This window comes from Paroedura picta, chromosome 5 (assembly GCF_049243985.1).
Source record: "Paroedura picta isolate Pp20150507F chromosome 5, Ppicta_v3.0, whole genome shotgun sequence".
Classification (NCBI taxonomy): Eukaryota; Metazoa; Chordata; class Lepidosauria; order Squamata; family Gekkonidae; genus Paroedura; species Paroedura picta.
The window spans coordinates 79,709,473-79,735,213 of record NC_135373.1 but is presented as its reverse complement, the minus strand read 5'-3'; the positions used below and the strand labels follow the sequence as shown (position 1 = coordinate 79,735,213).

The 25,741-nt window shown below is 41.9% G+C and overlaps 1 protein-coding gene across 4 annotated transcripts in view; it reads left to right on the top strand.

The window, feature by feature from the left end:
• Positions 1 to 25,741, top strand: part of TAFA2 (TAFA chemokine like family member 2) — a 151,779-nt gene that overhangs the window by 117,065 nt on the left and 8,973 nt on the right. For all 4 annotated transcript variants that reach the window (XM_077338676.1, XM_077338678.1, XM_077338679.1 and 1 more), the window contains 3 exons: positions 7,096 to 7,248; positions 8,302 to 8,426; positions 19,654 to 19,857. In XM_077338676.1, the coding sequence (XP_077194791.1) occupies positions 7,096 to 7,248; positions 8,302 to 8,426; positions 19,654 to 19,665 (290 nt within the window). In that variant the 3' untranslated portion in view covers positions 19,666 to 19,857. The remainder of the gene's footprint in view (positions 1 to 7,095; positions 7,249 to 8,301; positions 8,427 to 19,653; positions 19,858 to 25,741) is intronic.

Here is a 25,741-nt window from a genome sequence, read left to right as displayed (position 1 = left end):
TATATTATTACGGAAGTGTACAGAGAAAACCTTTTCATTACTCCAGATATTTTAAGCTGAATATACGGAACTTGCTTATGCCTTTTGTATTCTCCTACAACACAGTTAATTAGCCTCAATATAACACATGTCTGGTTTGTCATCCTGCTGATTTAATCTTGTCTTCTCGTAGACCCATTATGCACGGGGGTTTTAGTGCACGTTTGGGGTGGAATGGCAGCGATTAAAATCACCGATAACTCACGGAGTTGGCTGCAACCAGCCGCAGATTCGGTGCACGCCGCCGAAAAAGTGGCGTTAGCGGAACGCGGAAGAAAGCGCAGCTTCCCGGGCGACCAGGGCGCAAACGGAGTCGCCGCCGAATTGATCGCGTGCATAATCGGGGAGGCCGGAGGGTCTGAGGCGGCGCGACCGCTCAAGCGGCTGCCGGAACGAACGGCGGCGCAGACCGGGGGGGAACCCAAGGGAACACGGATGGAAAGGCGGCCGGAGAGCTCACAGTGGAGGGGGGCTAGGGGATCGCCGCGGCTAAGGATGGCAGAGAGGCCGGCCACCCACCTCCCACCCATTCCCAAACACACACCTCAACCACAAACGAGAACGGAGGCGAGGTCTCTAAGAAAATACAAAAACTTTATAAAACAGTGTGAATGAACAAAGCACAAATATACAATACAAAGCTTAAAGTAGGGGAAACAATAAAGGGGAAACCTATGGGGCAGAGGAACCGGGGCAGCAAAGAAGGGGAGAGGCGAACTGGTAGTAAACTAAGGGGAAGGGGAAGCATGCTCCCTCCCCCTCTGTGCCTGACAAACCCGGCAGGGCTGTGCCTGCGCAGGCTGCTTCCGCCCTTCCTGGCATCCGCCTCCGACGCTCGCCAACACAGCAGCGCGCTCGCCTCGCTTCCCCTTGGCTCCACATCGATGCCTTGACACCCGCCGCTCCGAGTTTTGCCGCCATCGCGCTACGTCCCGTGCATAACCGGTTTGCCTCGCATCTTCCCCCTCCGCGTTTTCCATGTGACCCGAAATCGCCGTTTCGGCAGCCATGCATAATGGGCCATAGTCAGACAAAATAAAATGAAAATATAATCTGTTATTCCAGGTTGCCTAAACTATGGCCTTTTCTGCCTGCACTGCTTACTTTTGATTATTACTGAATTCAAGTCAGTATGGCTTATATTCGAATTGTATGCCTGTACACATTTTTTTCTGCTCCAGCTTACTCATGGGAATCACCGAGTTTATGTTCTCCATACTATTGAGAAAAAACAGATAGCCGTGCAGTCTCTCCTTATTTATCAGTTTCACACTGGATGTGTTTTTGAAATAGAGCATAGAGATTCTTCATGTTGCATTTACTCTCTGGTAGCCATTTTAGCAGAATATTAGTGGTTCTTCCCCCCCCCCCCCCCATTGTATAAGCTCAACAATTGCTGAGTTGTTTCATCTTGTCAATATCTGGGTGTCTTTTTTGGGGGGAGGGGTTAAAAGAAGAGTAATGAGTCTAGTGGTGCTATTTTTCACTGAACTTGTATAACTGGTCAACAAAATTAGTGACAGGGAAGATTATAAATGTGTATGTATGTGCGTGAGAGTGCTGTTTGAAGTCTTAAAATATGTGTGCCCTCAGGAGGAGATGCTGTGTTCAGCTGGGAAGTGCCCCTTGCCTCACACAGGGAGCTTTGGCAGTTCCAGCCCTTGGAGCAGAGCAAGTGAAACCAAGGGAGCCAGTGCAAGGGCCAGGATGAGCAGAGCTAAACTGGGAGGGACAGGATAACCCTCCTCCTCCCCTGCAGCCGATCCTGTGCAAAGTCCCAGAGAGAGTACTCCCTTTTCTGTTTGGGGATTGGGGCACTCCACATGTACAGACGCTCATCCCTACAATTGCAAAGCTTCCTGAACTCAGTTGGTCAGATGCATTTTTGGAGGGGGGGGGTACCACCAGTGCAACACATTCCAGGCTGCTGACTTACAGCAACAGCAGTGCAAGGGTGCTGAAGCCAGCGACACAGGAGACAAGTTCAGCAGCAGTGGTGACTGTCCTCAGTCAACCATTGCACCCCTTTCCCCAGTTTGCAGACAGACACAGCACCTCAGGACAAGCTTCTGGACACACCAAGCACCCCGATTCCCCAGCAGGGAAGGGAACACTCTCTTTGGGACTTCTCACGGGATTTGCTGCAGAGGAACCCAGTCCAGCCTGGCCCCTGCACTGGCTGTCTCACTAGCTCACTCTACTCCAAGGGTTCAAGGAGAGTTTTGAACTTCCAAGCCTCCCTGCTTGGAGCAAGAGGCACCTCCCAGCTGAACATGATGTCTCCTCTTGAGGGCACATATCTTCTTTAACGTTAACAGCACTCTTATAAAGTTTAAAACCTTTAATTGTCACAAATCTTTTTGACCAGTGATCCGATTTCAGTGAACTACAGACTAGTTCTGTCAATAGATTTTAAAAATTGAATGGGTATGCTACAGTGCTTTATTACCAATTTAGGGAGTAAGGTAAAGGTAAAGGTATCCCCTGTGCAAGCACCGAGTCATGTCTGACCCTTGGGGTGACGCCCTCCAGCGTTTTCATGGCAGACTCAATACGGGGTGGTTTGCCAGTGCCTTCCCCAGTCATGACCGTTTACCCCCCAGCAAGCTGGGTACTCATTTTACAGACCTCGGAAGGATGGAAGGCTGAGTCAACCTTGAGCCGGCTGCTGGGATTGAACTCCCAGCCTTATGGGCAAAGCTTTCAGACGGCTGCCTTACCACTCTGCGCCACAAGAGGCTCTTAATTTAGGGAGTAGGAATGTCCAAAGTTATGAGTAGGAGCACCAATCTCAATGTGGATGATAGAGGAGTGGCTTCTGAGGGGTGGAGGGGAAGGTGACGTAATAATTATGCTTTTGAATCAACTTTGGCTTGGGAGCAAAGCAAGGGCCAAACTGCGATAGAAGCTCCAGGGTGACAGCGACTGTAATGCTGATGGGAGGAAATCAATGCAAAATGACAAATAATACCTGATAGAGGTGCCTGGTGAAAGCAAAGGTAAATGCAGAATGATGCTGCCCCCCCCCCAACAAAATGGACAAGTGTCATGAAAGTGCAGGAAAACACTAGTATATAAAAGGTAAATGATAAATCCTGAGGATTTTGTTGCCTATAACTGGTCTATAGGTTGCTAGATTCTTCCCCCCCCCCTTGGAAAAACTCTTTGGAGATTTAGTAACCACATGAACTTTTTGTTCCCAATAATGATTCAGTGCACTAAATCTGGGTCACAAAAATGAGAAGCCCACTGGATAGGAGATACACTTCTCAGTAGCAATGTGATCTTGGGGTACTTGTGGACTGTAAGCTAAACACGAGCAGACAATGTGATGGGGCGGTAAACAAGGCAACTGCAGGTTTGTGCTGCATCAACAGAGGCATCACTTCAAAATCACAAGATGTCATAGTTCCACTGTATACCACATTGGTCAGACCACACCTGGAGTACTGTGTGCAGTTTTGGAGGCCTCACTTCAAAAAGGATGTGGACAAAATTGAGAGAGTGCAGAGGAGAGTGATGAGGACGATCCAGGACTTGGGAGACCAAGCGCTATTAGAAAAAAGACCTCAGAATGTTCAGCCTGGAGGAGGTTGAGAGGGGTCAGGATTACTCTCTTTAAGGAAGGGAGTGGCTCCTATTGGCAGCAGAGAATACAACACATGGTGATGGGTTTAAACTATGTGTAGAATGGCAGTGGCTAAATATTCAGCGGGAGAAATCACAGAGTAGCTCAGCAGTGGAATAGGCTGCCTAAGGAGATGGTGAACTCCCCTCACTGGTGATTTTTAAGGAGCAGCTAGACAAATACTTATTCTGGATGCTTTAGTTTAGGCTAATCCTGCATTGAGTAGGGGGCTGGACAAGATAGCCTGTATAAACCCTTCCAACTCTATCATTCTATCTACTGCAGAGCATATAAGGAAAAGGGGAAAAGAGATTGGATCCTGCTGTGTGACTATGGCAAAACAGGCCTGCTTCTGCCTGCATGGCTTGTTCCATCCTGTCCACTCCAAAAGGTTCCCAGCTCCTAGAGGTCTCCCTCTCTCCCTCCCCCCTTCTCTTAGGTAATGTCATCACCACTACCATTTGTGTACGGAACTGTCTGCTGGGAGAGTCTCAGTTTCCCTTCTTAGGCCTGAGGCCTTACCTCTCTGTCTCCTGCTTCCCAGCAGCTGGCCATCATAGGGACAATTTACCATTGGATGTGCTGTTGGTGGAGTAACTGTTTGTCAGCTACCAGCTCCCCCCCTTCCCGGAGCTCCCCTTTCCAATAGCATGTCTGAGACAGTGGAGATCTATGTAGTACTGAGAACCATGACCAGTATCCAAACCTATAAAGTATTTATTAAAAAGAAAATGTATACAATCATACTTTTAGCACAGCACCAAACTGAACAAGGAATTTCAAAAGAAATCAGTAAAACACAACTCTTTTGTTCCTCTTGCTATACATTCCCTATCAGATGTTAAAATATAAGACAAGCTTGTTTAGCTTAAGAAGTTGCAGATTTCTACAGAGTTTCCATTAGAAGAAGAAGAGCTGGTTCTTATATGTCGCTTTTTCTCTATCTGAAGGAGTCTCAAAGAGGCATACAGTTGCCTTCCCTTTCCTCTCCCAACCACAGACAGACTGTGAGGTAGGTAAGGCTCCCTAACATTACTGCTCAGTCAGAACAGCTTTATCAGTGCTGTGGCGAGCCCAAGGTCACCCAGCTGCTTGCATGTGGGGGAGTGTGGAATCAAACCCAGTTAGCCAGATTATATTAGAACTCTGCATTCCTAAATACTACACCAAGCTGGCTCTCAATAGAGGGGAAAATGCATTTCCTTCAGCTCCCCCGATGACTGGATGGCCAATGGCTGCCCCCCCCCCAGACATAGATTCTACAGCTTCCATCTTGCTCTTCTTTTATCACCTTTCTTCACCCACTGACTAGATAAGGTTGGGTCAGAGAAGCATTTCCTGGTGGTCTCCAGGAACCTCCTTCCTGGAATCCATCTAGCCTTTAAGATCTCCATATCTCTTGTTTCATGCCTAAAAGAGGTAGGAGAAAAGTTTGATTATTCCATTGACCTCAGATAAAGGCAAAGGTAAAGGTATCCCCTGTGCAAGCACTGGGTCATGTCTGACCCGTGGGGTGATGCCCTCTAGCGTTTTCATGGCAGACTCAATACGGGGTGGTTTGCCAGTGCCTTCTCCTGTCATTACTGTTTACCCCCCAACAAGCTGGGGGGTAAACATTTTACCGACCTCAGAAGGATGGAAAGCTGAGTCAACTTTGAGCTGGCTGCTGGGATTGAACTCCCAGCCTCATGGGCAGAGCTTCAGACTGCATGTCTGCTGCCTTACCACTCTGCACCACAAGAAGCTCTTATAGACCCAAAAGATAGACCCATTTAAATTTGGATGAAGTTGAGCTGAGGTGTATCTGGATAGCAGTTGATGGATTTTTCTCACCCTGCCTGATCTTGGTCTAGATTTTTAAAACTGTAAAAATACTGAACTCAAACCTTCACAGAAAAACTGCATTTCTTCACAGCGGGGATGGATTGTACCATATTTTTAAGCTGGGGTGGGAACCAATGTGTTGAGCTAGAGGGGTGTTGTTGTTGTCATCCCCTAATCCAGCTTTTCTCAACCAGGTTTTCATGAAGACTGGAGTTTCTTGACAGCCTTGGAAGGGGTTCCTGAATGGGTGGGAGTTACATTTAAAAAAAATGTTAAACATTTATTGGGTGACCTATATGATCATGTTGATCTGCACCCCACCCTCCAAAGTGGCCAATTATGTGCCTGGAGGGGGTGGGAAAGGGAGTATCCCTCCAAGCCATCTTCTGCATTGACCGCATCACTTCCAGGGATTTTTCAAAGTCTGAAGAATGTTTCAGGGTCTTCTCAGTGGTAAAAAATTGAGAAAGGCTGCCCTAATTCATAAGAATGATTTCCAGAGGTAATGGGTTGTTCACCTTCCAGGTTTTAAACTACTGCTTCTGTTAATATACAGGTTCTTATTTTACCAAATATTTTACCTTGTACCTTCACTCTTGCATTGCCACTTTTGTGCATACTTCCTAACGTGAAAAACATTGGACTTATCAAAACAAAGTTTCAAAACTAATCAAATGGCATTTTTACTTGCTTTCTCTTTTTTTAAGTTAATGTCTTTGGGTTTTTTCTTAGTTCAAGCAACTTTCCTGATTTGTATCCCCACCACTGCCCATAAACCATTGCTTTCAATTGGAAGATCATGAAATACGTTCATTAGCGTTCATCTTGAATTAAAGTAATATTGATATTGAATATGTTTGATTTTTCGCTCTCAACACTATTCATCATATTGAATGTTCATTCCATAAGTCTAATACAGAGCAAATGATATTTGCTATACCAATACATCTACAGCAAATATTTCAAAATTAGTATTGGAAAAAAATGATAAATGAACAAAGAAGCTGGAGACTTTGCGTGACTTCAGGAAGGATTTTCTTAGCATATGAAAAGGTTGCATATCTGTCTTCATATTTATATTCCAAAAATAAATGGTCATTGCATGTACAAATGGACAATTTCCATAATATGGTTGGAAACATTACAATGCATCTAGTTGCAATCCCATCCTAGAATGTTGTTTTCTAACAATGTTTTCCTAAGCAGAGATCCTCTTTTCTAAGTCCTTTCAATTCAAAGGGGATGCTGAGGACAACACTTTAAGCCAATGGGCCTGAAGGGCATAACTTGCATTGCAAATATATGAGGTTCTAGATAATAGGGAAAAATTATATGCTAAAATTGAATCTAGGTTTCTTCTGGCTTCCTACTCTGATCTTCCTGCAATTTCTCTGTCCTGTACCAGAACAGCACCATGATCTGAAATATACTGTGTACAGTATCTCAGTCTAGAAAACAGGACAGGTTCACTTTCTACACAGAGGAACTCTCAGGTGATGTTTGCATTACAAAGGATCTCCAGTTTGGCAGTATTCTTCTGCAAAAAACTTTCACTGCATCTATACAGAAATGTCATTACTGTTGTCAACTTCTTGTTTTTACAGCTCATCATGTTAAAACTGGAACTTGTGAAGTGGTGGCTCTCCATCGATGTTGTAATAAGAACAAGATAGAGGAAAGATCACAGACAGTCAAATGCTCCTGCTTTCCTGGGCAGGTAGCTGGTACCACCCGAGCAGCTCCTTCATGTGTTGATGGTGCGACATTATATTGTTGGTTCTTCCCTCTGCAGTTATATCCTCCTGTAAAGTTCTGTAGAACTTCAAGCCTATGTTGATAGTGATAAGAATAATGTTGAAGTATATCCAAGATGAATGATAGCTGATTTCAAAATAAATCGCTGAGCCTATTTCTGCATGGAGCCTCTTGAGAAGCATGATGTTATGTAAAACTCTGAATGCCTGTAGTGTTGTATCAAATTCATTTTAATACTACTCTCAAAGCTACATCAGCACATTTTCCCCCGTGTTATGATTTCACACTTCCTTTATGTTATTTTTGAAACCAAGATGCAACACAATTTTTTAACCTTTTTCTTTTAGTCAATTTAACTAAATGATTTCTTTACATTCTGTAGAGCAGATACAAAGCCCCAGGGGAAGTGCAAGATTCTTTGGCTAATTTGCACATTTACTATGAACTGTTGTGAATTTTCCACCATTTTGCATTGTCAGCTGTCTTAGAAGCAATACTAGAGTCAAAGAATATTTTTCTGCATTCTTTAGAATCTTGGCTAGTTACTATTTGCGGACTATTTGAGAAATACAGTTGAATATAAAAGGGAGAAATGGACAAGGAGAAAGAAGCTGGATCTCTAAGAAATCTGAGATTGTTCTGGAAGTAGTTTTAAAGTAGTTTAAAAGAAAGTATGTGTTTGTCAATAAATTTAAATTTGCAACACCAAGGCAATTCATTGGCCTTACAGTTGAATGGCCTTCTGATAGCAATTCAAGTGAATCAATTATAATTTTAGCTTTATTTGCCAAGTATTTATCATATTTTTATTTTGTTTTATTTTGAGGTAGGTGGGGGAGTTGGATACTTTTTAGATTCTTGTATTTTAAATGTATTCATGTTGTTAACCACCATGAGATGGTTGGTCCAGGATCAGCAGTCTACAAATGCAATAAATAAATAAATAAATAAATAATTCACTTTTGACCATTCATGGCTTTTCTACTGTTCAGTCAATTCAGTTAATTAAGAAGCAATAAAATTAGTATCTGTTTACATTTTTTCCTCTGCTGTAGCTTCAATAGTGGAACAAAAATGGTGGTGTCAAATGCAACCATGTCTTGAAGGTGAAGAGTGCAAAGTCCTTCCAGATAGGAAAGGATGGAGTTGTTCTTCTGGGAATAAGGTGAAAACAACACGGGTAGGTATAGTATTTATATGACATCAGGCAGAAGTGCAAAAAACAAAATGTTGGGCTTGACAGACCTTTGCCTTTGAAGTATGTTCAAACAATCACATGATGTTAATGAAGACAATGATGTCTGCAGTTTCTGTAATCCAAAGAAAATGTAGTCCCTTTGAAAAGGTTAAAATTACACCAATCCATTGATTTGTGGAGAAGAAGATTCAAAGGAAATGAAATTCTGATTCCCAGCCTAAGTCATAGACTTGCTTACAGTTAAGACCTGTACTTTACACACCCTTAGAAGCATTCTTTTGTTTAACACTACAAACCAGAGCTTAATTTTGGTTGTAAAGAACCTGAATTTATCTTTGGCTTAAGAAGGAAGTGATCACAAGGAAAAAAAGGCACACTGTTCCTGCCTTAATGCCTGGGCAACTAATTTAGTATGGAAATGTAGTTATTAATTTAACTAATTAATTTATACTCTGCTAGACACATGTAATGTAGCAGAGTATATATACATGCAGAGTATACATGTATACTCTAGAAACCTAAAAGTCAATAGAAACCTAAAACTCAGTTTATATAGTTAAATATCATGGCAGTTTTATGGATCCTGTAGAAATGTTTTATATTTCCTGCCTAGTTTCAGCCTGCACCTGCAGCATCAGGAGCCGCTCTGGCCTCGGCCATATGCCTGGTGGAAGAGCTCCGCCTTTCAGACTCTGCGAAAAGCTGACAAATCCTGCAGGACCCATAGTTCTTCCAAGAGCTCATTCCACCAGGTTGGGGCCAGGGCCGAAAAACCCCTGGCACTGGTCGAGGCCAGGCTTATATCTCGGGGGCCCAGGATTACCAGTAAATTCATACCTGCAGAGTGAAGAGCCCTGCGGGGGGCATAAACAGATAATTGGTCCCGCAGATAAGCAGGACCCAGACCGCATAAAACCTTAAATGTTAAAACCAAAACCTTAAACTTGATCAAGAAGCAGACTACAGTAACCAGTGCAGATGGCATAGCACCGGCTGAATATGGGCCCTTTCCCCCAAAAGGGACTCAAATTGGCAGTACTAAAATGGAAAACTGGTAGTGAAAGCAATTTTTAAACAGTCCCTGTTGAAAATTAACCAAATAGCAGATATCTCTGCACAATATCAGCGCTAGAGGTGTGGCCGGGGTGGGGGAGGAATCCGATGGAGATACTGCATCTGCTTGCAGCAGAATGTGTGATGGATGCACATTTCTCAGATTAAGATGACAAAATCCACTTTCTGATATGCCAAGAGAAAAGTTAAGACAGTGATTCTATGGTCGATCCTTAGCAGTGCAGATTGAATAGTTCTCACTGTCATTAAACCCTGGTTTGTCCCTGACACCTTGCTTACTTGTCAACACACGGATGTCTCTTGGAGTTGAGCTCTGGAAATGGGGTAGCTGTTAGGGTTCCTGTTGCTCAGGAAAAAATGATAATTTAATGACACCTAAGAGCTTTTCACCTGGTGAAGAAAGTTGCTTGTAGAAAGTTGCTCGTTTAGTCTCACCCATGTATTTTAAAATCTTATGGATAATTTATAGGAAGATGAAAGACAGAGCCAGTATGATAGCCAAATGGCTAAATTTGGTCTTTTTGCCATCCCAAAAATCACACTGACAGAAGAACCTTTAATATTTTTACTGCAGCAGAAATACAGACACAGGGGCATATCCCAAATTTCCCAAATCTATGTGCAGAACAAAGGATTGCATGATACTTTATAATATTCCATTGAAGGCAGGGAAAGATGATGTCCTTTCGGGTCAAACCAATAACCTGGGGTCTCCACCCCCTTGCACGTCCCACAGGACCACCCCATTGCCATTATGCTAAGTCACCGGAAAAAGGTTACAAAAGGCCATTTCCCATTCTTTGGTAACATATCTCTGGTAACACAAACAATGGCATGATACAAACAATTGTCTGTGACCTTGAGAATAGAACATATCCGCCTTGGTAACATTTCAAAATACAGTCAAGAACAAGAATAAGTTTCTGGGACTTCTTTTACAAAACAGTCTGGTACACTAAGCTTCTCTTTACAGAACAATAATTAAGAAAATATTATGTCACCCCCTTATCCATCAAGCAGTTTATGTTTAACTGTTATCCTGTATCTGAGGGAACAGGGATTTTTCTATAAAACTGAACTATGTCTGAAAAGAAACGGAAAAGAAAGAATAGCTCTGTCACAAAATTAAGATTTGATGCATTTTACACCCACCCACTAGAAGAGATAAGAATGCCTTCTTAAATGAACAGTGCAAACAAATAGAAGAAAACAATAGAATGGGGAGGACCAGAGATCTTTTCAAGAAAATTGGAGATATGAAGAGAACGTTTCATGCAAAGATGGGTATGATAAGGGACCAAAATGGTAGGGACCTCACAGAAGCAGAAGAGATTAAGCAAAGGTGGCAAAATTATACAGAAGAACTATACAAGAGCGAGCTTAACATCCCTGATGACCACAGTGGGGTAGTTACTGACCTGGAGCCAGACATCCTGGAATGTGAAGTCAAATGGGCCTTAGGAAGTCTGAGCAACAATAAAGCTAGTGGTAGTGACAGCATTCCAGTTGAACTATTCAAAATCTTAAAGGACGATGCAGTAAAAGTGCTACACTCAATATGCCAGCAAATTTGGAAAACTCAGCAATGGCCACAGGATTGGAAAAGGTCAGTTTACATTCCAATCCCAAAGAAGGGCAATGCCAAAGAATGTTCAAACTACCGCACCATTGCACTCATTTCTCATGCTAGCAAAGTTATGCTCAAAATCCTACAAGCTAGGCTCCAGCAATATGTGGACCGAGAACTTCCAGAAGTACAGGCAGGATTTCGAAGAGGTAGAGGAACTAGAGATCAAATTGCCAACATACGCTGGATCATGGAAAAAGCTAGGGAGTTCCAAAAGAACATCTACTTCTGCTTCATTGACTATGCTAAAGCCTTTGATTGTGTGGAGCACAACAAATTGTGGCAAGTTCTTAAAGAGATGGGAATACCAGAACATCTTATTTGTCTCTTGAGAAATTTATATGCAGGTCAAGAAGCAACAGTGAGAACTGAACATGGAATCACGGATTGGTTCAAAATTGAGAAAGGAGTTCGGCAAGGCTGTATACTGTCGCCTTGCCTATTTAACTTGTATGCGGAGCACATCATGAGAAAGGCGGGATTAGAGGAGTCACAAATTGGGATCAAGATTGCAGGGAGAAATATCAACAACCTCAGATATGCAGATGATACCACTCTAATGGCAGAAAGTGAAGAGGAACTAAAGAGCCTGTTGATGCGGGTGAAGGAGGAGAGTGCAAAAGTTGGCTTGAAACTCAACATCAAGAAAACAAAGATCATGGCAGCCGGCCCTCTCAATTCCTGGCAAATAGATGGGCAAGAAATGGAGATAGTGACAGATTTTATTTTCCTGGGCTCCAAGATCACTGCAGATGGGGACTGCAGCAAAGAAATTAAAAGACGCTTGCTCCTAGGGAGGAAAGCTATGGCAAATCTAGACAGCATCCTAAAAAGCAGAGACATCACCCTACCAACAAAAGTGCGTTTAGTCAAGGCTATGGTATTCCCAGTTGCAATGTATGGCTGCGAAAGTTGGACCATAAGGAAGGCCGAGCGTCAAAGAATTGAGGCTTTTGAACTCTGGTGCTGGAGAAGACTCTTGCGAGTCCCTTGGACTGCAAGGCGAACAAACCGGTCAGTCCTAGAGGAGATCAGCCCTGACTGCTCTTTAGAAGGCCAGATCCTGAAGATGAAACTCAAATACTTTGGCCACCTCATGAGAAGGAAGGACTCCCTGGAGAAGAGCCTAATGCTGGGAGTGATCGAGGGCAAAAGAAGAAGGGGACGACAGAGAATGAGGTGGATGGATGGAGTCACTGAAGCAGTAGGTGCAAACTTAAAAGGACTCCAGGGAATGGTAGAGGACAGGAAGGCCTGGAGGATCATTGTCCATGGGGTCGCGATGGGTCGGACACGACTTCGCACATAACAACAACAACACACCCACCCACACAAAAAACTATTTTGGATAAAATGGTAATTGGTAAGAAAAGTGTAATTGCCTGGTGCTGACAGTCGTTACAATACCCCATGGTTCCATTTCTTCTGTTAGGATTATTCCCATTGCCTGCTAGGGGCTGGGCGGGAAAGATGGACAAGTAGGAGCAATATAGAAGGGTTGAGAATGAGTTCCTGTATCTAGAAGTGAACTTTTAGCCAAGGCTGATATTAGTGTCAGTGAAGCAGATATAGTGCCTCATGATCTGTCCTCCTCTGAATTATAACAGGTACATAAGCACTTTGGGCAGCTGCAAAGAAAAAATAGTACACGTTTTGCTCTTTTGTTTGGCAAAAATGAGGAAAGCATTGCTCTCTTGCCAGCGTTTTCCCTTTGAGGTGTCTTTCTCACTAATAGGGCGGTAGCTCAGATTAAACTAAAATTTGTCAATGGCACATCTTTTATCTCAAAGAGGTTATAGATTAGATCCTGTGGGACAACAGAATAAGTGTGATCAACACATCAGAACAGTGGAATTACTCTCATTTAGAGGGCCGTTCTCAAATGGCTTGGTCAGAATAACTGTTGCTGATTTTAGGGGAAGACACTTCAATAAAAGCAGTCCAAAGATTACAAAAGATTGTGTTTGTGCAACGTTGTCTAAAGCTAAAATCCCGTATGCTCTCACTGAAACCACTTAGGAGTCAGCCAAAAACTAGAAATCAGAACAAGCCTGAGGTCAAGGCCACAAGATGAAGTCTAATTGGAGTGACATGTCAGAAGGGCAGACAGTACTCTGTCAATGTCTGTGCCACTTAAAGATGTACTTCGTGTGTAATGCAGAAGACTAGGCAGGAAGCAGATACAGGATGTTCTATGCCACAGAGTATCAAGGACAGGGAAAACCAGGTGCTGAGCAAGGCATCTGGATAAGCAAGGAAGCAGAAGGTGCAGGCAGTGGCTTTGAGGGGAAACGCTGTATGTAGAAGTTTAGGCGTGTGAGTGGAACAAAATAATAAGGATACAGGCAGGTAGGATTCCTGTCTAAACCAAAAGAAGAATGTTTCACAGCAGGCTCAGAAAGTTTTCCACATCATGAATGGGCAGTTTGTTAGACGTTAATGACTACTGCAAGTTATTTGCAGTTAAATCCTAAAAAATACATAGAATTCATTTGCTTGTAAATTTTATGAATAAATGTGACTTGTCAATTAATTTTACGGGACTCATGAATGACTAGGAATGTGGTTCCAGAAGGGGCTGTCTCCCCACCACAAAATGTAGCAGATATTGCCTCTAAAGAGAATAGTCTTGGTGTCTATGCAAGATCTGCACTATACATGATTCAACAGCATATATAAAGAATATCCTACAGGGGACATCAGAAGAGATGTGTAGTTAGCATATTTAGATCAAGAAATTCATGGTACTTTTCAAATTATCTATATTCTGGATAATAATAAAAAAAAATTGTCTGCTTTTGTCTACTGTTCTGTTCTCTGCTCTAATTCTGAACCAGTTTGCTAGGTGTAGGTAATGTTCTGTCCATACACTTTCAGTAGAGCATGGGCGGGGAGGGGGGGGTGCAGAAAAATATTTTCAGAAGACATTCAGTTTCAATACATGAAGCTGTGAAGGACTGAAAGAATGAAATCATTCTTACCTTTTGCCCACAGCTTTGAATTGAATTTGCAATGTGCACAGCTGCAGTCTACTTTTAAAAACGACAGGGATATCAAATAAAGGACCTTCCAGTGTCTTCTTCCGTTTGAATGAAACCCAACATTTTCTTTTCAGAATCATGTATCCATATTTACTAGTCCACTTTGAAAACTTCCTGCTATTATCTGAATCTTCACAAGTCACTGATATAGAATTTCCTGCACGAAAGCTCTCCTAGCTGCATCATTGGCCTTAAGACACTGCATATATCTCGCCAGGTTATTCTACTTACCCCATGAATTATTTATTTATTTATTTATTTATTTATTTATTTGTTTATTTATCTATCATACTTATATACCACCCTCCTCGGAGGCTCAGGGCGGTTTACATCATAACAAAGAACAATACATAAAACAGTCTATAAAACATGTATAACTGATAACTAATAATTGTAACCAAATAACAGCACAACCTTCATAATAATAATTATAAATAGTGCTATTTATTTAGCACTAAAATAGTTATGAACAGCTTTAGAAGACCTATGTGCAATCTAATTATTTTTCTAAGGCTCTGAAATAAAAAAAAGCATTAACTATAAACAACGGAGTGGTCTGGAGAAGGGAAACCTAGAGGCTTTTTGCACGCCTTCAAAATCGCACAATGGTTGCCAATTGGAAACGCTATTGATTTGCCATAACGCACGATGTCGTAGACAATCTGCCACACACCTGAAACCAATCTGCAAAAAGCGCTTCCTTGTAGCGCTTTCAGGGGAATCCCAAAAAGTGGATTCACCCTCCGGAAAGCGCTACACTCTTGCAACCAATCTGCAACACTAGCGAAAAAGACCTGTGCGTTAACATTGTTGCGGTTTCTTCAAAGTCCCTCCTCCTGAGCCTGTCCTCCAAACTTCCGGCGAAGCGATCGCCATTGTTTTTCTCCGAGCGAGCGGGGATAAACGCACCAGCGAGCCTCTTTCTTTTTAGAGGCTTCCCTGGCTTCAGTCCTTCACCTTTAGTCACTAAGCACAAACCACAGAAAAGCCCGTTTGCTGATGTATTTTCCCATTAATTTTTACACATTCATTCAGCCGAAAATCGGGCCCGTGAGAGGGGGGGGGATTTTTTTTTTCACTCGAGGCAGCGTGGCAACGATCATACGATCAAACGACAGCTCACATTAGGCAGCTGGATGGGTCTCTCTGTTGCAACGAATCTACACAGATTCATTACAATGGGTCTGTTTTTTTTAAAAAAAAACCTTTCTTAAAGGGAAAGGGGCTGTTTGGGAGCATGCTAACGGCTGCCCATTGGCTGCTTGACGGCCAGGGGCGGGACGAGCTTGGCAATAGCGTTTCCTTTCTAGTGATTTCTGCCGAGACCGGAAGCTGTGGGAAACGCTACAAAACGCAACTGGATTCCACTACAAAGGCAGGTATGCATAACGATGAATTCCACTATTTTAAATGGCGATTTTTCATTCAGTGACCAATTTGCAACAAAGATCCCGGTGCGTAAAGCCCCCTAAAATTGCAGGGCTACATGTTTATACCACATCACATAAAGGCAGGTTTTTCTGTGTTTGGCTATTTAATACTATAGAAAAGTTCAGAACAAATTTAATTCAAAATGCAAAGCATTCATATTTCTTCCTGATCAGCTATACATAGGGTTGCCATCTCTGGGTTGGGAAATATCTGGAGATTTTGGGTGTGGACCCTGGAGAAGGCAGGGTTTGGGGATAGGTTGGACCTCAGCAGGATATAATGCCATAATGTCCACCCTATAAAGCTGCCACTTTATTCAGGGGAACTGACCTTGATTATCTGGAAATCAATGGTAATAGCAGGAGAACTCCAGGTTCACCTGGAGGTTGGCAGCCCTAGCCGTGTAGACTAAAACATGAAGACTTCCCACCAGCATTTTGGGTTCCTTCTGTTATTACAGCAGCATTGTACTGCTCATATATGATGTCATGGACAACAGAAAGATAGTAGTGATAAGGGACACTGTGGCATGGAATACCTCATTAAAAGTGTAGTCCATGTAAGAGTCAGTTGCTTGTAAGCACAACATGGTGGTATTATGAATACACATGGAAGATTTCTGAAATGTCGGCTTGAAGAATACTCAGTCCTGATAAAGGAACGTATAGATCAAAGAACACTTTTTAGAAGATTAGCCTCTTGCTACATGCTTGCAGTGCAATTCTAAACACAATGATACCCTTCTAAATCCATTTATGTGAGTGGGTTTAAAAGCTCAGTTTGTGAGTGCATAGTTAATGACTTTAGCTACTCACATTGTAATATAATTTATAACATAAGTATTCACATGACACATTAAGCGGTACAGAAATTACATAAATAGGATCCTACTGACAGTAAGCTAAACACAGTATGTAGACCACAGTCCTTAATCATTCATTGTAATGTTTGTAAAACCATTTTTTGCAGTGTAACCCTGTTACCTGTAGAGAAAAACATTCTTGATAGTTCAGTTTTGTGTAGTTTGTGAAAGGCCAGGAAAGTGAAAGCTTTTCTTTCTTTTTAATTAGAGTTTTTTAAACAAAAAGTTCAAAAACGGTAAAAAATAAAAAGAAGAAAAGGGAAAAAAAGTGCTATCTTTCCTGACCTCCTTGGGCAGGCTATTCCATAGGGTAGGGGTCCCAACAGAGAAAGCACAAGCAGTTGTTGATTCTGCCCATTTATAGTTTGGCACCTGCAGAGTCTAACTTTAGCAAAGTATCATGATTGAGTAGAGAGAGAGGTGGACCCACAAGTTGTTATTTGTTATACAGTTATCTGTATTGTTCTGTTTTATGTGAACTGCGCTGAGCCTTTGGGGAGGGTGGTATATAAATAGAATGAATGAATGAAAGAATGAATGAATGAATGAATGAATGAGAGGGGCCAAGGCCATAAAGAGCTTTGTATATAATAGCCAAAATTTTAAATTGAGCCTGGTAACAGATGGAGTATCTGCAGAATGGGAGTTATATGCATCCTCTATCAAGCTTCCATTAAGAGCCAAGTTGTGGCATTCAGGACAAGTTGGAGCTTCAGAGCTGATGTACAGTAACATACTAGAAACAAAAGTATGTCAGGTATACACTGTGGTCCCAAGTATACCTAGGTCCTTATTACTACCAATGCATGTCTGTGTTTTTACTTCTGTCAATAATTCAGCAGATTTTTTTCAGAAAATATTTTAATACAAAGAATTCAATACAATGGATAATAATCCTTCTGGAATTCCAACTGGACCATCATCCAGTTTTTTACAGGGGCTAACCAGTTACTTTGGAAAGTGTTACAAAGCAGGATATCAAGGCTAAAATGTCCCTTATTATTGCCCCTTCAGACTGCCTCTGAACATGGTGGTCCCATTTAGCTATCATATGTATTAGGCATCATAGCTAGTTTGATATAGTTCTGTTCAGCTGAAAAAAATAGACATATTTCTCTTTTTCTGAAAAATCCCATGGTCATTAGGGAGAAAAAAATCAATCCTCGTACTGAAGAAATTGTAGGAAGTACTGAATGGCTGGAGCATTTTCTGTAGTCTTAATACATATAATTGGCCTTAATTTTTTTTTGAATAGGTCATTCTCTTCAACATCTGTTCCTATGCAACATTTTATTCTTTGGAAGTGCTTAACTGGCAGGATTCAGACCATTGTTTTCGTACCTAGTTTTCACATTATTCTTTTTGGCACAGGAGTGCTCATGTGGGCCATTTGTATTATAAGAAAAAGTTCATGAGAAATGTTAATAACATTCCCTCTCATCTAATTGCACTAGAACAATTTTGTTCCCAACAGTGCAGGAAAAGTGCATTAGCAGAATTTACAGATGTTAAGAGTCAAACATCTCCTAAAATGTGAAAAAAATAAGTAAATTGAAATATGATTACATTTTGGTACATGAAAGTCATTTTTAATATATTGGTTTTTATTTTACATTCTTTGAGGGTACAACCAGATGAAATGGCTAGAGATCTATAATCAGATTTCCAGTTGTTTTTTAAAAAGCTTCTAGTACCTGGAGAGGGAAGCCCAAATTAAAATGGGGAAGGGATGTCTGAATCTTTTTCTCATTGCTATTTTCCCTATTTTAATTGTTCCTCTCACTGGAGATGCCATTTGCTTCGAAGGGGGGAAAATATACTTACCAACATGTTGAACATTCTAAAGCCTCCAGACCACACAAGGAGGCTTTAGAATGTTTGGCAAGCTGCCCCCTGTCAGGCATCAGGGAGAAGCTTCTCTGTGGCCTGAAAGGGTAGCATGGGGAGGAAGGAGCCAACAAGCAGCTCTCCTGATTGTGAAAGCCACTTGGAGGCTACTTAAACCTCCCCGCCCCTTTGTCAGGCAGCAGGGAGAAGGCAACCAAGCACCTCTTGCATCCCAACACACAATGGGCTTCACCGCTAGTAGCATAAAAAATTGCAACAGAAATACTCAGTTTTCAAACACAGCAGTACTTGTACATAATAACTGATTATCTGATCTTCCTGTCCTCATTCTAGAATTAGTATGCTTAAGATCAGACAGGGGGGTTAGTTTTGCATTATTTATTCACATATTATTTCTGTCTTAATCTTCCGGTTTACCTAGTTAGACTGTTTGCACCCAACAAATAAAAATGTACAGTTATGCACAGCATATAAGAACATCTTGTTCACATGTGTACAGCAGATATGTGTTCACCTATACTGATGTCTGGTTTTGTGTGCACTGAAGATGGAAAAGATGTTCTGAATACTATGATGTCCTTAGTCATTTTTCAGGAGTTGCATTTGGGGGTATACAGCCACTTATACCACAGTCAGTCCTCCTGATATGCACATAGGTGCAGTATATCTACAAGGCACATCTGAGTTGTGTATGACTATCTCTGTATAAAGGTGATGTATACACATCCTTTAGATGTTCATGTATTCCTTACTCCCTTCTTACTTAGAATGACAATAAGCACTGTGGTCAAACACAGTGCACCAAAAGTCAATAGTAAATTCCAGTTATCAGTAGGACATAACCCCTGACTTAACACTTGCTGAATTGTACCTTAGTTCCTTGTATTTATTTATCAATTTGAATTCCATTTTTAAAGTCTCAAGGTGTTTTACAATATAATTAAAAATATTTCAGTACACAATTGCAATATACAAAGACATCCAACAAGCAAATTAAAAACAAATAACAATATAGAAAAGGTATTGTTTTATTTTCCTGCTCTTTCAGTAAGCGGGTCCCATTGGCCCACAGTAAGAACTCAAACATTGTCATTGTTCAGTTTAGTGAATGCTTTTGCTCTGTTTGAAGATGCTTATACTAACCCACAATATATTTCTTTATTGGGAAAACATTTGTCTATTATGCATTCTGGTAATAAATATTACTCACTTTGTTTATGACACTGTATATCTTTTTGGTAAGCAAAAAAGTTCTGCTAATTCCAGTTTTGTGTTATGTAGTACAGCCTGTAACAGTGTAGTACTTGACATGTGTTTATTTCTTAGGCAAACGTGTAAAATCCTTCAAGAACAAGGAGATTTCTGCTGCGGCTGATGTCAATTTTTGATTATTCCACACACACACAATATTCTGGCTCCACGTTTGGGGCAATAGTGATGAAGCCTAGTCTTGGTCGGATTCTCAGGAAGGGCCAGAAGGTTCGTTGAGGAATAAAGATGTTCCAGCCTTGGTTTAATACAGAGCAGCAGGTGTGTACAAAACCAAAAACAAGCTTCCATAGTTGTAGCAGAATTTGATATGTTTTGCTTTTTCTTACAGTTACATACATAGTATCATGTAATTTTGCAGATCCTCTAGTTTCAAACTATACCCCGGCAAAGTTGAAAGTAGCCCTCTGAAGTGAGATCCATGTTCTATAATAGACATATATTAATGTGATTGTTGGAGGTACCAGTTAGATCATTCTCCTGATAAGAACTAGAATCCAAAAAATGCAAATAAAATCTAAATATCTAGAATGTATAAATATCTCTGCATTTCTAGTCTACTAACTATTGAAAACTGTTACAGTAAATAGGTCTACCAATACCCAATATTTCTAAACCTAAAAATATATACCTGAAATAGATTAATGAAATTGCATCAACGCTTCTGACATTTTGTTATAATATTCATCATGCCCTTTCTAAAAATGTATTTATTTTACATTTTGATTTCTAGGCCACCCCTCCCCACATGCAGACGGAGTTGTTCACAACATTTAAAACAATTTTAAAATATAAAACAACTAGCAAGAAAGCCCATTGCAAGCAGGAATGCAATGGGTGCTAGGACCCAGGGGACACCGGGAGGTGCAGATCTCTCTCTGTGTCCCTCTTTCTTTATCTCTCCCTCTCACTGCATGTCTCTCTGTGTGCCTTGCAGAAGAAGGCATAGCAGGTAATTAAGGGATGGTTTGTAGGAGGGAAGGAGGGCTGGTGTGCACTTTGGGACAGCTCTCTTAAAGACACACAGATACTCCTTCCCCCCTCTACCCTTTCCTTCCCTCTTTACCTGTCATGACAGGGGTGCCCCAGTCTCCTTCTGCTGCGCGGTCAGTGCCCCAATGGCTGCACAGGTTTTTGGACAGCCAAAGCAATCACACGGGTTGCGGGGCAGCCCCAGCAGGCTTCATGGGTGTTGCCCCGCCCCACAGTAGTTGCACAGGTTGCAGGACAGCCCCAGCTGGTTTCAGGGGTGGTGCCCTGCCCCACAGTGGTCATGCAAGTCATGGGACCACCCCAGCTGGCATCAGGGGTGGTGCTTTGCCCTGCATTGATTGAGCGGTGGCCCAGCCAGCTTCAGGGGCAGTGCCTTGTCCTGCAGCAGTTGCACAGTGGTCCCAGCCAGCTTCAGTGGTGGCGTCTTGCCCCACAGCTGTCCCATAGCAACCCCAGCTAGCTTCAGCAGCAGCACCTTGCTCCACAGCATTCTCTCAGAGAGATCAGCTTTTTGTCAGGTTATGTGTGAAGGAGTTCAAAGTGCCTGACAACCAGCAGTTTCAGGGAGAGACTTGGGCTGTGGGGGTGTGAGTGGCTTGGATTATGTGGGGTGGGCGCAGGGCTGACATATCAACCCCACACTCACCCTTCCTGATGCCAGCAGGTTGTTGGCTCCAGCAGGTTTGGGGAGGATGGCTTCCCTCCACAGACCCTTCTCACACACTGCTGCCTGGGAAGCTTTGGATGGATGGGGAAGGCATTTAAAGAGCCCCCAATCAGCTTCTTGGCAGCTATTTGCCTCCATTCCTAGGCTGTGAAGAGCTCGGGAGACATTCATAAAGCCAGACAAACAGGTGATTGTCAGATATTTGACAGGGTCCTTTTCAACACTGAACCAGTCAAATAAGTCCAAATCAATTCAGGCATCTGTGATTCAGCTGACTGAAATCAATGGGATTTTTTATTTGGCTTGGATATGGCCGAAAAGCACCCAAATATGTATTGATTCCATTTCTACTGAAAAGTACAACTGGTCCAGATTGTGGCAGTCCAACTGCTGTCAGGTGATATATGGCCTATTGTGAAATGGAATCACTGACTGCTAGTCTGTTTTCAAATTCAAGGTGCTAATTATGACCATTAAGGCCCTTCATATCCTAAGACTCACATATATGAAGGACCCTGTGTGTGTGCATCTGTTGGCTATCTCACTATTTAGGGTAGCCCATCTGGCATCAACCGGGGCCCAGGCATCTTCCCTTGCGGCTGTGGCTCTGTGGAATGACCTCTTTGAAGAGGTAAGAGGGATCCCCTCCTTAGAGATATTTAGGAGGCTCTGCAAGACCTGATTGCCAGGTTATTTGAGAAGGCTTGAATAGCAGGAATCTTTTAAGAAGGGAATTTATTTTGGGATTGTTATTTTAGCTTTAGTTTTAGCTGAGGATATTTTCATTATTATTGTAAGCCACTTTGAATCAACATGGAAGGCAAGATATAAAAGTTGACATTAGTAATTAAGTAAATAACATGATTTTACAGAAGTTCTAAATTGACCAGACACTACTTTACATACAAAGATAACATGTAGTGATAGTCACATTGAAAACAAATTCAGGCCCATTCCGCACAAGAATCAATGTGTCCAATTGCTTACACTAAGCAATTCCGGAATTTAAAATAGTGGAATTCGACGTTATGCATAACTGCCTTTGTAGTTGAATTCAGTAGCGTTGCAACCGTTTCCCACAGGTTTCCGGTCTCGCCAAAAATTGCTAGAAAGGAAGCGATTTTTTCTGTGCTTTGTCCCACCCCTGGCCATCACTCAAACGAACAGCCAATGGGCAGCGTTATCATGCTCCCGAAAAGCCCCTTTCCCTTTAAGACAGGTTTAAAAAAAACAACAACACATTGCAACAAATCTGCATTGATTCGATGCAATGGAGAGACCCATCTAGCTGGCAGGTGGTGTATGAGCTGGTGATTCATTGTTGCCACGCTCCCCTGAGTGAAAAAAAATTCCTCCCCCTGTGCACGGGCACGATTTTCGGCCGAAAATAAAGGGAACTTGCAAACGGGGCTGTGTTGTGCTTGGTGACTTAAAGCAGCTCTGTGGAGGGAGTGCAGCCGGAGAAGCCTCGCTGGGTGAATGAAGGCTCGCCGGTTCGTTGCTCTCCGCTCGTTCTGAGAAAAAAAAAAGGTGATCGCTTCACCAGAAGTTCAGAGGAGAGAGCCAGGGGGAGGGACTTTTCTGAAACCGCAACAATGGGAACTCACAGGTCTTTTTCAGAACTGTTGCAGATTGCTTGCAAAGTATAACGCTTTTCGGAGGGTGAATCCACTTTTTGGGATTTCCCTTTAAGCGCTACAACAAAGTGCTTTTTGCTGATTGTTTTCAGGAGTGTGGCAGATTGTGTAAAACGTTGTGCATAACTGCAAATTAGTAGCATTTATAATTTGCCACACTCCTGCTACATTTTACTTGTGCGGAATGGGCCTCAGAGTTGCAGAAATTTAATTCATGTGCATGTTTTGATGGTAATTGATTAAACTCACCCATAATTTACATAAATGCTATACATTGCAAGAAACATTAACTTTACACAGTTTATGATATTTCTGGTCTAAGATGGTTAGACACTAAAAGTTGTGGAAAATGTATTGAAAAAAATAACAAATAATAATATAAAGGATTAAAATAAATAAATAATGGTTTTGTTTTCAGGGTTCTAAGCCATTGGCTTATGTTGACATAATTTTTCCAAGATTAAGCTGGAACCATAAGTATGTTTACACTAGCATTTGCAACATATCAAGATTTTAGTATGCAACACTTGGTAATAAATATAGTTACATCAGAAAAACAAGATGATAAATTATGCTGAAGCCAAGAAATTAGTTTCTCTCAGAAGCACACTGACTATGTTAAAGCAGTATTGCTCACTTTTACAAATCACTGTTAACTATTTGTGGAAAACATATAACTCTGTCTCTCAGATTCCTACAACTAATGTATACCCATCTGCTAAAAAAATGCATTTCCAGATAGTATCTTCATTCTGTGAAGTGCAGAAATTAAAAACCATGAAGAGTTTCTTTCTTCTGATGAAAATTCAATCTGGATTCTAATGATTAGCAGTCTGCTTACAACTGATGTATAGAAAAATGACTTGCTCTTTGCAAAATATAGCTGCACAAAACAAATTTTTGGAAATTATTAGATAATCATGTTTGCCTGATACTACCAAATCTCCTGTTCCTAAATCCTGCCCTCCAGTAATCTTTCTAGATTGCAGATCTGATCACTGTATTTTGAAAAAGGGACCCTCTAAACCCAGCCTGCTCTTACAAAAGAGTTGCCATTAAATAGTAAGGCAACTGATGAGAAAGGTTGACATATGTGAGAGGATGCTTCAGAAAAGAAAGTACAAAGGAAGGGAGAATTATGTATATCTTCCTCAATTCCTTAGAGCAGTGGTCCCCAACCTTTTTATCACTGGGGACCACTCAACGCTTGACAATTTTACTGAGACCCACTGCCCTAACGCTCTCTGACTCTGGTTGCTATGGTAATGTTTAAACATCCCTTCAAAATAAGATACAGACACGCCACAACAGTGAACATAAGGAACATTTTATTTTCATGGAAATTTTAACTCATGACAATGACAAATCAATGTGAACCCTGAGCTTGTTTCTCTGCAACGAGATAGTCCCATGTGCGCCTGCCGGATCGTGGGTGAAGTAAAGGGCTGGAGGGGGGGAGAAGGCATCCTTCGCGGCCCACCTCCAGTTAGTCGACGGACCACATGTGGTCCACGGCCCACAGGTTGGGGATCGCTACCTTAGAGCAGTGGTCCGCAACCTTTTACAGGCTGCGGACCGGCGGCAGAGGGAGGGCGATTGCCCAGCCGCAAATGCCGTGCATGCGCTGTGCTGCCCTAGCCAGGCACACACAGGGTTAGTGCAAGGGCATGCATGGTTACCGAGTCAAGCAAGTTCAAAGCGCGTACCAGAGAGTAGTCAAAAGTCCAGACCGGGTCTTATCAGGAATTGTTAGCTGACGAAGTCCAAAGGAGAACCGAAAGAGTTGTCGTATATCTTTGCCAAGGTCAAGCCAGGAATCACTCAAACAGAGCTTCGCCGACCACCGCCTTAGAAGAAAGGCAATATAAATAAATAAATTACATAGGATCCATGTTGTTACATCATCGGCTTTTCCACATGAGTTTTTTCCATCAGTTTTATCTTGGTTTATCCTCTGACTTCCACATTTTGTTTTCATTGGGGGGGGGTGTTCCCCCCAGCCTTTCCCTAGTTCTCTGGAGACCACTTTTACCCTGTTTTCCTGGAAGCCAATTTTGAGTCTGTTTTTTTGTAGTATGTATCTTTTCTGTCAGTTTTCTTTGTCCCGCCCACCTCCAGCCCATTTTTCAATTATTGGATTATCATTAAACCACTCCTTGCCCCCCATGAGTAATTTAAATTTGGCCCCTAAAATATCAATATAAAAGTATAGTTTTGAAATAAGCTATCAGATTTAAGTAGGTTCTCTAAATTTCCAACTTTCATTTCTTTTGTTTTAGTATCTTCTCTTGCAGAGATTTAGTGGGGCAATATATTTCGGCAAGGGGAAGGGTAAAGAGTTAGTTTAAAAAAATGAAAACTGGAAATCCAAAGAACCTGCTTAAACTGTCATTAAAAACTATCATGCTGCAGAAAAAAATAAACTGACTCCATAAGTGTAAGAATTCTCTGGGAGGGCAGAGGTATGGAAAAGCCATGCCCAAACTGCTTGTGGATAGACTACCATGAAAATCAGGAATAAATCAAACATGCAGAAAAGGTCTATATTTCACTTGTTAATTCCCAGTTCTCAGAAGCTCTTTCTTTTTTTCATGTATTTAAAATAGCTGAGAAACCGCTCTAACTGTCAGGAACTTCTTCCGGATGTTTAGATGGAATTTCTTTTGAATTAATTTCATCCCATTCATTCTGGTCTGTCCCTCTGGGGCAAGAGAGAACAATTCTGCTCCATCCTCCATATGGCACCCTTTTAAATACTTGAAGATGGTTATCAGATCCCCTCTCAGTCGTCTCCTCTCTAGGCTAAACAGACCAAGCTCCCCCAACCTTTCTTTACACGTGTTGGTCT